Source organism: Lissotriton helveticus, chromosome 3_1 (assembly GCF_964261635.1).
Source record: "Lissotriton helveticus chromosome 3_1, aLisHel1.1, whole genome shotgun sequence".
NCBI lineage: Eukaryota > Metazoa > Chordata > Amphibia > Caudata > Salamandridae > Lissotriton > Lissotriton helveticus.
Genome location: NC_136061.1, coordinates 1,558,742,572 through 1,558,755,634, shown reverse-complemented (window position 1 = coordinate 1,558,755,634; position 13,063 = coordinate 1,558,742,572). Strand labels below are relative to the sequence as shown.

The 13,063-nt window shown below is 41.5% G+C and overlaps 1 protein-coding gene across 1 annotated transcript in view; it reads left to right on the top strand.

The window, feature by feature from the left end:
- LOC144824276 (zona pellucida-like domain-containing protein 1) overlaps nt 1-13,063 on the top strand; it is a 260,372-nt gene that overhangs the window by 10,266 nt on the left and 237,043 nt on the right. Inside the window, exon 3 of the mRNA XM_078683407.1 lies at nt 8,267-8,454. Coding sequence (XP_078539533.1) covers nt 8,267-8,454 — 188 coding nt within the window. The remainder of the gene's footprint in view (nt 1-8,266; nt 8,455-13,063) is intronic.

Here is a 13,063-nt window from a genome sequence, read left to right as displayed (position 1 = left end):
CTAGCGCTTCCCTCCTGATTTGTCACTGGCCTGGCAGGTATGGCATGACCTGCAGAACGCATCTGAGGCCATCCTCATCCGGAACCAATAAAAATGGGTGACATGTCTTTCAAAGGTCTTGTCCTGCCCTAGATGACATGCCAGGGGACCACGAGCACATGGGTTGCACCGGACTCAGGAAACATAGGCTCACAATAAAGGAGATCTTTCTCCTAACTGATCAGGTGATCACCAGAGGAGTCACCATCTTCCTGGGCCTTGGCCTGCCGCCGCATGTCCTCCAAAGTGGGGCACTCCATCTGTGTCTTGCAGAACTCCTCCTTGCTGGGACCCCCTTCCTTCTGCCAGTTGCTCAGTTCAGGTAGGTTCCCCATGATGGTAATGTCCTCCCCTGTAGATTCCGGGGCGCCACCCTCAGGCTCAGCCTCCTCGCTGACCGTGGAAGTTTCAACAGCAGGCTTCACAAGCCCCTCGCCCTTCTTCTTTTTGGCAGGCACCTGGGCCATTCTTCCAGGATCCAGGGGGCATATTACCAAGCAATAGCGATAATTATCGCTACTGCTTGGTTAGAGGCAAAATTTTACCGCTGAGCAGCGGCGATTTTTACCGCAGATAAACCTTGGTATTAGCAAGGTTTATCGCAAATGCGATAAAAAACGGCCGCAATGCATGAATATCGCTGAAAAGTCAGCGATATTCATGCATTACCGAGCTAATGCTCTTAGCCATGTTATCCACCTCCCATTGGATAACATGGCTAAGAACTGCTCAGGGCAGGTGTTAGCTTTTGGAGATATTCGCGCTTAGCGCGAATATCTCCAAAAGTTGGTAATAGGAGATAGCGATGTTAGCGACTGTTTCCAGTCGCTAACATCTTGGCACGCCCACTTTGCATGTCATTAGTGATAAATATCACTGACATGCAAAGTGGGGCCCAAGATGGTCGCTATCTCCTACTAGCTGTCGCTAACTGGTGTTAGCGACAGCTATGTAATAGGGAGATAATTTTATCTCCGCTTTCTTGGCTTTTAAAGCCAAAAAAGCGGAGATAAACCCCCTTGATAATATGCCCCCAGGTCCTCCTGACTACTCTCTGTGGTGGTCATGGATCGTGTGGTCAGCAAACAAAGTCAGCCAATACTAACATCTCCTTGTGCAATCTGAGCTCAACCTCTTTCCAGATGGTGTGTTCTAGGTCATGGTCAAGCAGACAATTCATAAGCATGGATGGACTCACAGCTACCCTCAACGAACCTGAGACCCCCCTACACTCATGGGGAACCAGATTCACTTGATAGTGACTCTCATGGTTGTCAGCTACAATAACCTGGTGGAATTCATTAGGGACTCCCTGCTATGAGGTCCCCAGATACTCATCTGACAGTTATCGTGCAGGCTCCAGTGTCTGTCAGAAACTCCACCCTATGCCAATGATGGTGACCCACTCCCTGTATTTCTTAGTGTTACTAGGCATGTGAGCCTCTTGAACCATCTCTCTGTCACCCAGCGACACGAGGGTAACCTCTACACTACACCTCATACTATCTGGGGCAGTCTCCCCAGCAAGTGCTACACTAGCCAGCCCTGGTGTCTGCCCACCAGTTGGAGGCGGCGCCTGATTGGGACACTTGGCACCCCTCTTGTAGTACCCAACCTGCTGGTACTCATAGCCCTCAGGGATTGCCTTACCTGAGGACTTATTATGAGGGAATCATTTATTTTCCTGTTTAGGTGGGGATTGGGAACCCTGACCCTTAAAACTTGTTTGGGAAAACTTTAGAGAACTCCTTGTTTTTATATATGTCTCCCCCTCCTTCTTCTAGTGGGGACCCAGCCCACTATTGTAATGATCCCCCCAGATACCGTCTTGTGGACCCTGGCGCTGAGCCTGTGGTCTGCCCCCTTAGCAAGCTCCCTGGGGTGAGGGAGCTTACAATCAATCAAGTGTTGGTACAGCTCTGGAAAACAATTACTTAACATGTGCTCTTTTACAAACAGATCATATAGCCTATTGAAATCATTCACCTCACTGCTCTTCCCTCAACCATCCTGTGCCTGGGAAAAATAATCCACGAAATCCACCTAGGACTGTTGGGGTAGCTTCTAGCTGTCCCTAAACGTCTGCCTGTACTTGTCTGGGGGAAGGCCATATATCCTGACTTGGGTTTCCTTCATGGGGGGTATACCAGTTCTTGTCACCCCTTCTCTAAGGCCGGGAAGACATCCCTCCTCTCACTAGGGTTATGCTTCCAGAGGCTAGCCCCAGCAATCCTCCTCAGGGATCCTAACCATTTGTAAAGCTACCTCATAAGCTTCAAACCGCTTGTCAATGCCATCCTCCACAGCAAAGTCACGTGCCAGAACCTTAGGAATGTGGACCCTGTTGTCTCCAGAGAATACTATAGGTATGTTGCCACCATCACCACTGGACCCTGCCTGTCTGGCTTTGATGTGTAGCTCTTTAAGACTCAGTTCATATGCCAGCAACATTTTTCTCTCTTCTAAGGCCATCTCAGCCTTCTTCTACTCCATTGCCAACTTCTTCTGCTCTGCCTACGTAGCCAGTTGCTTTTCATCCATGTTTATTCAGTCCATATGCAGCCTAAGCCAGTTTCTTTTCACCCATGTTTATTCAGTCCATATGCAGCCTAAACTCCCTTTCAGCCTTCTGTTCGCCAGCTCCTCTAGGGACAGGCCTTGAGATGACACTCTGGTCTCTGCTCTGGCAGGGAGTACCAACTCACAAGATGGATCACACCCCCCCTCCTCAGCTGACTGCTGCATCTCATGACCCTCGACTTCATCATCTTCATCCTGGTAATCTGTTTTGACTGGCAACTGGTGGGCCTCCACTCATGCCCTCATATACTTTTGGAGCCCTGCCTTCCTGTTGCTATTTTTGGCAGGCAACCCCCTCTTCTTGCAGAATTCCTTGAGCTCAACCACATTGTGGCTTTTTAGGTTGAGGAGTTCGAATTCCACTCTCTTGTAGGTGAAGCCACAGGCACAAACAGTCAGGTACATTAAGAGTGAATTTGGGGGAAAAAAGGAAATTCGAGAAGAATTTAAATCTCGAATTGGTATCAGAATATTTATCTGGGATTTTCAGTGTAACACAGAATCACTATGGCACTGCATAAATGCAAGTCCTAATCTTCACCATTGATCACCAATGTATGAAATTGGGTTACTGGTTGAGCGTGGTGAACCCCTACTCAAGTAGCAACCACCATCCTTGTCAGGGTGAGGCACAAACCGACCCCAAATTGACCTGTGTTCAACCCTCTGGTAGCTTGGCACAGAGCAGTCAGGTTTAACTTAGATGTAAAGTATTCATGCCGCACTTTAAACAATGATAAAGTGAAACCACAAGAAAAATCCTGCACTAATTTTGGAAAAAAGAGCAAAATGTGATAAGTAAATGAAGATCAAAACGACAAAAATCCAATGAGTAGAACTGAAGCTGTGTAATTTTAAAGAGTTAAGAGAAAATAGTGACAAAAAGCAGAAAGTGCTAATCGTGGCCATCTGGTCATGTGAGACCAGGAGAATGTTTCAAGTTCAGGCCGAGCATGATGAAGCACGGGTCGGATATAGGGCCCAGGTTAGTCCTGCTGAAATGTTACCTTCTCAGTCCAGTGCAAAGAGTCTTGTTTTTGTTGGAAGTGGCCGCGAGGAACAGAACATCGTCAAGGATGGTCACCATTGTAGTGCGAAGAGGAGGCTGGTTATCACAGATAGAGTCGATGTAGTTCGAAGGTCCTGTTTTCAATGAGATCAGTTGGGCCAGAGAATCAGGTGGTGCTCCCTGCAAGAGGCCAATGCTGTAGCGCGAAGTCGGGTTCAGGGAACCTCACATTGCCAAGCTGTGAAAGCGTCTAAGTTATGACACCAACATGCCCGTTATCTGTCAAGCGGAGCCCAAAAGCTTTGATTCAGCTCCACTGAGGCCACACCATGGGTCCAAGACCTGAGGGGCACCATTTGTGGGCCCGGGGGTAAATTCAGCTGGATCTGGGTGACAGTTTAAGTGGTTGTGAGCCTGTTTTGCCCCTGTGGCTATAAACAGAGGGCCAGCAGACTAGTCCTTGGAGCCACTCTGGGAGTTCTGGGTTCAGGTGCAGGTCCAATCCCTCTGACTCAGGCAGGAGGGCAGCAAGGCAAAAATCCAGCAAGGCAGTAGTCTAACAGGGCAGTAGTCCAGCAGAGCAGCAGTCCAGCGGTGTGGCAGTCCTTTCAGAAGCACAGCAGTCCTTCTTTCTGGTAGTCTCCACAGTTCCAGTAGTGTACTGAAGAATGGGCGTCTGAGGTCTACTATTTATCCCAGGTGCCTCCTTTGAAGTTGGAGAAACATCTAGAGGTTTCCTTTGGAAGTGTCCATGGTTGATACCTTCCCTGCCCTTGCTCAAGACTAACTACATGAAGTATGCAGCCCTATGTGTGAAGGCAGGACATAGCCTAATCAACTGTAAGTAGAGCTGTGTCCAGCTCCGCCCTCCCATCCTGACAGTGACTGCCCATCCAGGCAAATCTAAGCTTTCTATTGTGTGTGGTTGTCTAAAAGGAATACACCAAGCCCAGGTGTGAGCTACACCCAGTCATGTTATCCAGAGACAGACTGCAGGCACCAAATGACCAAGGCAGGAAAATGCCAACTTTCTAAAAGTAGAAAGGAAATACAGCACAAATGCACTCGAAGGTAATCAAATTAAAGTAAGTGATCTTTTCTTCAAAATTCTTAAATTAAAGTGTGCACCCTGTAGGGGGCTCTGTCAGCCTCCTAAATACACAAGTAGACGATATCAGCCCGGATGAGTGTCCAGGACCTCAAAGTGCACTACTACAATGTCACTTAATCCAAAGTGTACATTAGGTAGTGAAAATACTTTAAGTAATTGTAACGATCTCAAAATAAGTGATCAATGAATCATTTATCCTTCAATAATCATTTTCAAAACATTTCCAAACATAACGAACAAAGAAGGTATTCAAAATCTGCGTTTTATTCAGTCCATAGCAGAATTTCTTCAAAAGAAACGCGATGATGCTTTACTCAGCATGATAAATCAGATGCCAAATGAATTTTCACTTTCCCAATGCATTTCGGGCATGATTCTGCCCTTCGTCCGGAGAACCTAAAACATCAATAATTACAATAAGTATCACAAAGAAATCATGCTATATATATCGTGCTTAAATATAATTGGGCTCATACAGACAAGCGAGCAAGGCTCAAAGTGAGACATACCAATAAAAAGACCTGGGTAGAGACGTGGAAGAGCGTGAAAAAAAGATTGAAAAACTATACAATCCGGAGAGTTAATGTGTGCACCTATCATGCAGTGCAAAAAATTACGAATGAATAAAGAAAGGCATACCTTAGGGGTATACCAAGTATGCAGCTTGACAACAACTATCGACACGGAACCTGTACCAGCTATGAAACAGATACATAAATAAGGAACATGGTGAAATGCCGAAATAGGTTACAAAATGCCCCCTGTGTTTACCTTAATGCCGACGGCTAATGACCAATAGACGGTATAAGATTTCTTTAAAGTGAAAATGAGAACTCCAATGAGTTTGACGCAATGCCAGTAGTTAAAATGTATTATTCAGGTGATTTGTTCAACCGAACCTCAAATAGAAGCTAGAAGCTTACCAGGTAGTGTCTTCCGCGACGGTCTCTCAGCCAAAGTAACCAGCGTGAAAGAGCATTCAACACAATCAAAGTATCCCGGAAATAAGTGAAACCGCGATCATGCGTGCACTGCGTCTTAATCGTTTCAATAGAAACAGGACTAACCCGGAATAATAAACCCAGTGAGCGCTCATAGCGAAAAGAATTAAAGTGCAAAAGAGCTAGTGAGAAAAACTCTAATATTAGACATTCAAAAGATCTAAAATATTCAGGAGAAATACAGTGATGTATCAATGGTATTACGAAAGGCACCCAAATACAGAAACCAAGAATTGCATGTAAGCCATAAAAACAAAATCTGTGAAGTGAAAAAAATGAAAAAACAAAGTACTGTATCAGAGGTGCTGCTGTACAAAACGAGTTGGAAAATGAGTGAATCATGAAATAAATGTTACAGCAGCCTGCCTATACAAAACTAATGAAGGCCCTGCCTATGCAAAGTGAGAGCATTCAGGAGATCAAAAACAATTAGTCAGCTTAAATAATGCAGTAATAATGCTCACAAAAAACAGAACAGTTCGAACTTATCCTTTAACCCTTTTGGGTGAAGAGTATCAAGAAACCAAATCCAATGTGCTTCACGTTGTAAAAGCAGTTTGCATAAGTCTCGACCAGGTAATGGTTCAATGACTTCAATTACACAAACTTTGAGTTCTGCGTTGGTATGTTGATTATCTACCCAGTGTTTGGTCAAAGAGGAACTCAATGTTTTAGTTCATATCCTGCTTTTATGTTCGGTAATGCGAGTTCTTAAGGTCCTCTCAGTTTTACCAGCATAGTATAAGCCACAAGGGCATTTGATCACATAAATGACATAAGTGCTATTACAATTAGCAGTAAAATACAGCTTAATATTTCTGCCAGATCTAGGGTGAGTGATCGATTGTCCCGTTAACACATTGTTACAATGGGAGCAGTGTTGGCACTTTATCATGCCTTTGTGTGTGCTCATAGTAATGGGTAATGAGGATGTCAATATCTCTTTCAAATTACGTGCTGTTTAAGCACAATATATATTGCCTTGCGCATGATTTCTTTGTGATACTTATTGTAATTATTGATGTTTTAGATTACCCTGATGAAGGGCAGAATCTCGCCTGAAATGCATTGGGAAAGTGAAAATTAATTTGTCATCTGATTTATCATGCTGAGTAAACTTTCTAAAAGTGGCATTTTCAAAAATGTTATTTAAATCCAACTTTACCATAAGAGAGGATTTTTCATTACAATGCCAAAAACACCAAACATGAGTTGCTGATCTGTTCCCATTTGGAAGGTATAGCTTATTAAATGTAGTAAGGTACCTCCAATGTTATGCTATAGGAGAGGTAGGCCTTGCAGTAGTGAAAAACGAATTTAAGAGTTTTTCACTACCAGGGCACTTAAAACTAAAAAGCACCTGCCTAACGTTTTAAATACACAGCACCCTGCCTTCTGAGCTGTCCAGGACCTAACCTAGGGACACTTACATGTATTAAAAAGAAATGTTTGGCCTGGCAAAAGGTTTATTTTGTCAGGTCGAAATGGCCGTTTAAAACTGCACATACAGGCCACAATGACAGACTTTTCTGAAGGGCTACTTAAGTAGGTGGTACAATCAGTGCTGCAAGCCAACTAGCAGTATTTAATTTACGGGCCCTGGAGACAGGCAGTGCTTCTTTACTAGGAACTTACAAGAAAACTAAATATGCCAATTGGATATAAGCCAATTCTATCATGTTTTACAGAGCGAGCATAAGCACTTTAGCACTGCTTAGCAGTGATAAAGTATGCAGAGTCCTAAAGCCAACAACAACAAAGTAAAAAAAAAAGGGTGGAAGACAAAAAGTTAGAGGGAAAACCACACCAATAATGCCAGGTATAATAGTAGCAGTCAAAACTTTTTGTTGACCCTGACTTCTGTGTTTAAATGGCATGCTCTTCTTAGTCACCATTTTCAGTTTATGTCTGGATTATTTGGCCGTCCATTCTAGTTTCCTTCATGTCTAGAACAGAATTGTCTATTTTTAGATGAGCTATGTTTTTGTTGATTAGAATAGAGGAGTTCTTTGGTTTTTAGCTTTTGATCTTGCAAATCATTCACATTGACCATCAGTGTGAGTTCTGTAAAGGAACTCAATATCTATGTATGCATTTGATGAATGAATGGTACTTACAACCAGTACTATAATAGCTAATGGTTGTTTTTAACAACTGTACAAGAACCAAAAGCAAACACATTTATTAGCGAATAGATTTTGGAGCTATGTGAAAGGTTTTGCGATATGAGTTAATTAAGGAAAGTACATTATTTAAAGTATATAAGAATGCACAAAATGTATTTTTTTAAATCAAACAAGTCAGACTTTGAACACATATTCATTGTTACAGAGAACATGTACTTTATCAAGAATGCATGATTTTTGTCAATCAGCATTAGTGGTGATTAATATTATTTTGTTAATTTAGGCAGTACATGGTTAAGAATACCAAACAACCACCCTAGTGCATGCAAAACACAGTGAACATCATTGTATATTTTAATTCATTGGGCAGATTATTACCTTTTCATTCCTTATTTTTCAGATACAGGATGAGGTGGGGAGTGGCATATTTAATGACTTTTCCACCGTACAAACCGTGGTTTTGTCTGGTTTTGTGAGTACCCCTTCAATAGCAGGCACAGGATCCATAAGTTACAGCACAAGCTTATATTACAACTTCTCTTGTCACTACCCTCTGCAATATTTGATTAACCAAACCCGACTTTCAACGTAAGTACTTTTTAGGTGTTGGATGTAGGATGAATACTCACCAGATGTGAATTTTTGCAGGTCCATGTATCCCGATGTGACAACTGTTTGTGGTGTGTACACTAGGAGTGACCCATAAAGCTGAACCAGAGTAATGCAACAATGCAATGCCTGTGTTAACCAAAAATATTAGCCATAGTATGAACTTGGTATCTCAGATTGAAGTGTATGGCATAGCCTTCTGATTTCTAATAAATATAAAAGTTGTGTGGTGTGCAACACAGGTCCTGCTGCGTGTTAATATAGTCATAATTTATACACACAATGTCTGACAACAAGCTACGGCCTAGAAACCAGGTATTGTGAATACAACTGTAGGACTTCCAGAACACAGCCCTCTCAGATTTAAATTTCTGTATGTTCTCTTGGCACATATTTCACTGTTTTATGTAGCTTGTTAACACGTATTAACAGAGGTGCATTAACTATAAATGCTCATTTACAGTTCTATATCAGAGGAACTGACAAGATACAATAGTGGAAGCTGACATCTGATCAAAAGTATTGTTCCTTGTTCAGTATAACTGAAACTAGAGTAGAACTCAAGAAGACCCTCCCCATTCTATAGACTACTATGTAAAGAAAAGGTATAAAAGAATCAGGTATTTAGGGCTACGCAAGGAAGATGCATTGGTTGCTGAGGGGAGCAAAAAGCAGAATCTCAAGTTTCAGGCTTTATGACATAATGTTATGCAGGATAATAAATGGCTTGGGATAGATATTTTAATACAAACAATGCTTTATACAACTAGTGATGACATACATAGGGAGTATAATAATTGTTTAGAGATCTGTGATGAAATATGATTGAATTGTGTTTAGCATTCACTATTTTATTAATTTTGCTCACTGAACTATTAGTGGTCATTGCAATAATTCGTAATCATATTATTTTCAATAGAATAACTCATGATCAATATGAGTCCGTTGCAAAATACCAATATTTGTGTGTGATAATTTCACTGTTTGAGGATGGCTTTGCATCTTACCTGTTAATGAGTAATTGCCTGACACATTTGACTTACTCCTTACATCTTTCTTACTACAGTCGGAGCGCTGAGAGACACCTGATGGTTTTCCTTTTCTTCTAAAAGATCACAGTTTCATTTCGGGGTCTAGTAATTCTAACAAATGTGATTTTAATAATTTCTATCTATAATATCTATATCTAGAGCTAAAGCTATATCTAATTCTATGGTTCAACACCTTCATACCGCAACTTTCTTTCCGCATACCTTCAGTCTGCATACCATTATAACAAAAGTACCATCAGTCCGCAAAATTTTAAAACGCATGCCATTATATCTTATATGCTTTTACCACGCATGCTTTTACAACGAAATTTGTTGTAAAAGCATGAATGGTAAAAGCATATGTTTTTAATATTGAAGTGTAAGGTAAGTATATAGTTTTAGTTTGGGGGTGTTGGGGTATATGTTTTAGGGGTACAAGAGTATTTTAAGGGTGTGTTTGGGGGTGTTGGGGTATATGTTTTAGGGGTACAGGGTTTTTTTTAGGGTTCGGGGTAGGTTTGGGTTTTGGGGTACAGGGGTATTTTTAGGGTTCAGGGATAGGTTTGGGTTTTGGGGTTCAGGGGTATTTTAGGGTTCAGGGCTAGGCTTGGGGTACAGGGGTATTTTTAGGGTTCAGGGATAGGTTTGGGTTATGGGGGACAGGGGTATTTTTAGGGTTCAGGGAAAGTTTTGGGTTTTGGGGTACAGGGGTAGTTTTAGGGTTCAGGAATAGGTTTGGGTTTTGGGGTACAGGGGTATTTTAGGGTTCAGGAATAGGTTTGGGTTTTGGGGTACAGGGTAAATGTAAATGTAGTTGAGCTTATATAGCGCACAGCTACCCGCAGTGGGTGTCCCGGCGCTTGCTTAGGGAACCCTTCCTGGTATTCCCCTGTGAGATAGCAGGGTATCCACAAGGTGAAAGTCAGGCATCCCGCCGCGAGGGGCCGTTGTGGAGATTAAGCAAGCTATTGCCCAGAGTCGCAGAGTGTGAACCCGTGAGTCGAGGAGGCACCGGAGCGAGAATTATCGAGTCCGTGGAATTTTTAGCCCAAGACCCGCCGAGGCGGGGAATTGAACCCTGGTCCAGGACCGATCTCAGCTTCCGGGTCTGCTGCCTCTAACCCCTGAGCCACACTTCTCCACTCCAGGGTTATTTTTAGGGTTCAGGGATGGGTTTGGGTTTTGGGGTACAGGGGTAGTTTTAGGGTTCAGGGGAAGGTTTGGGTTTTGGGGTACAGGGGTATTTTTAGGGTTCAGGGGTAGGTTTGGGTTTTTGGGTACAGGGGTATTTTTAGGGTCAGGATGGGTTATTGTTTAAGGGTGCTGGGGTATTATAAGGAGTAAGGGTGGGTTATGATTTTGGGGTGCATGGGTATTTTAAGGGACCAGGTTTTTTTTTTGGGTCTATAGGGTAATTAAAAAAAAAATATATATATATATATATATATATATATATATATATATATATATATATATACAAATATTAAATATATATTTATAAACAAATATAATTATAAATAATTCAATTAAAATGGAAAAAAAGTTTATTTTTAAATTTAGTAACATATATTTGTATGTATATATATATATATATATATATATATATATATATATATATATATATATATATATATATATATATATGAATACAGCAAAGTTTCTTCAAAGGAAGACTCCGCACACCACCTCAATTATGTGACTTTTTTGTTTATTTCTTGTAGGTTCCCCACCTACGCGTTTCAGACAGGTAAACTGTCCTTGATCACGGTTACAAACACGTGTCCATCATTTGTGTCTACCATTTATACTGACAAATTCCACTTGGCAGTTAGGATGCATTGTGGGTTCAGTAGTTCGTTTTGCATTTGTTTGTCTTGCACTGCGCTTTACCCAGCCGGATCGCGGCATTGTAGTGGCATTGGTGAACGTTTCTTTCTTATTATTGGTCAATAATTTTGACGACCATGGCATTATTTATACTTTATGTATTTTTGTAATGCTGTTAGTGCAACCATGGGGGAGCGATCATGGACTGAGTGTCCATGTTAGGTATTTCATGGCTAAGTGCCCAAGCCCTCAATTTACTCATGGCGTTTTGAGGCTAAGTGCCTCCGTTCGATAATGTCATTTAATGCTTTGATCAACAGCCGGTTATGCGCAGAGTTAAAAACTATTAATTTCATTAGGTCATTTCAATTGCACTATCAACCAAGTTGTCATAAGACTTTTGGAATCAAAAGTTAGTTATCTACAAAGTCAGGGTTCAGTTCATCAAGAATTATAAGTGTACGCTCAGTTCTTCGTCCATATTGAGACCCCACGGCTGTCTGGTCTTAAACCTGATGATCAGTTTGGATTCCAGGCGTCTCAATCTTGTTACTCGATCACCTCCTCTTTCATTCTCTCCCACCATGGCAATTCCTGCATATTTCATATTTTTCCATGTTTTGCCAGGGTGTGTCTTTAGATGTTTTGCCGTTGCGTAGCTCATATCATTGTTCTGGATGGCTCTAGTATGTTCAAGTATTCTTTTTTTGAGTGGGCAGATCGTTGAGCCAATGTATTTTTTTCCACAAAAGCAAACAATTTGGTATACAAAAAAGGTTTTAATGTTCTGGCCGATGGTACATGCTTTGCATGTTGTGCATTTGCTGAATCCTATCTCATGGAATGCTAATAGGCGACAGACCGTTAATCACTTATCGCAAAGCGCCCTCATTACAAGACACATTAGTCAACAGCCACTTCAAAAAGGAAATCAAAACTTTGAGTTGGCTAGAAAAACGACAACTTGGATTCAGCAAATGCACAACATGCAAAGCATGTACCATCGGCCAGAACATTAAAACCTTAAAAGATCCAAAAGGAAGAACATTTGAAATAAAGGACAAGATAACTTGTGAGTCATCATTCGTGGTATACCAAATTGTTTGCTTTGATTTCGCGTTGGTTTTGGCTTGGTTTTGGCACCCTATGGATTTAAATAAACAACCTTGAATCAACCTCCTTGAAAAGTGTGTTGGTTAACTGCGACTCCATGATTCCATTCCGCGGAAGGAATCCTTGTTTGGATTAATAGCGGTTGGGCTCAACCGCAGGAGCAACGCGGCCACGACTAGCAGCGCCCATCGAAAAAGAAGTGAGCCATATGGATCAAATATATATATATATATATATATATATATATATATATATATATATATATATATATATATATATATATATATAAATATATATATATATATATATAGAAGCTCCTAAAACTCCCTCCCGTCCTGGAAAGAGGATAAAAGCACTCCAGGTTTGACAAAGATTATTTATTCTTCACACGGCAACGAAGATGACAGACGCGTTTCGGACAGTAGTCCTTCCTCAGTGTCGCCGGCAATAACTCAGTGACGCTTGTTTAAAGCAAATCACAGAAACAAAAGGTGGACTATATATACACAAACCATAGAATTTAAGCGTGTGTTACGTTGATCAAAAAATGGGTTAAATGTGGCAGCCATATTGTACTATACATGAATCAATAAAGGGTATGTATGCTGAACAAAGTT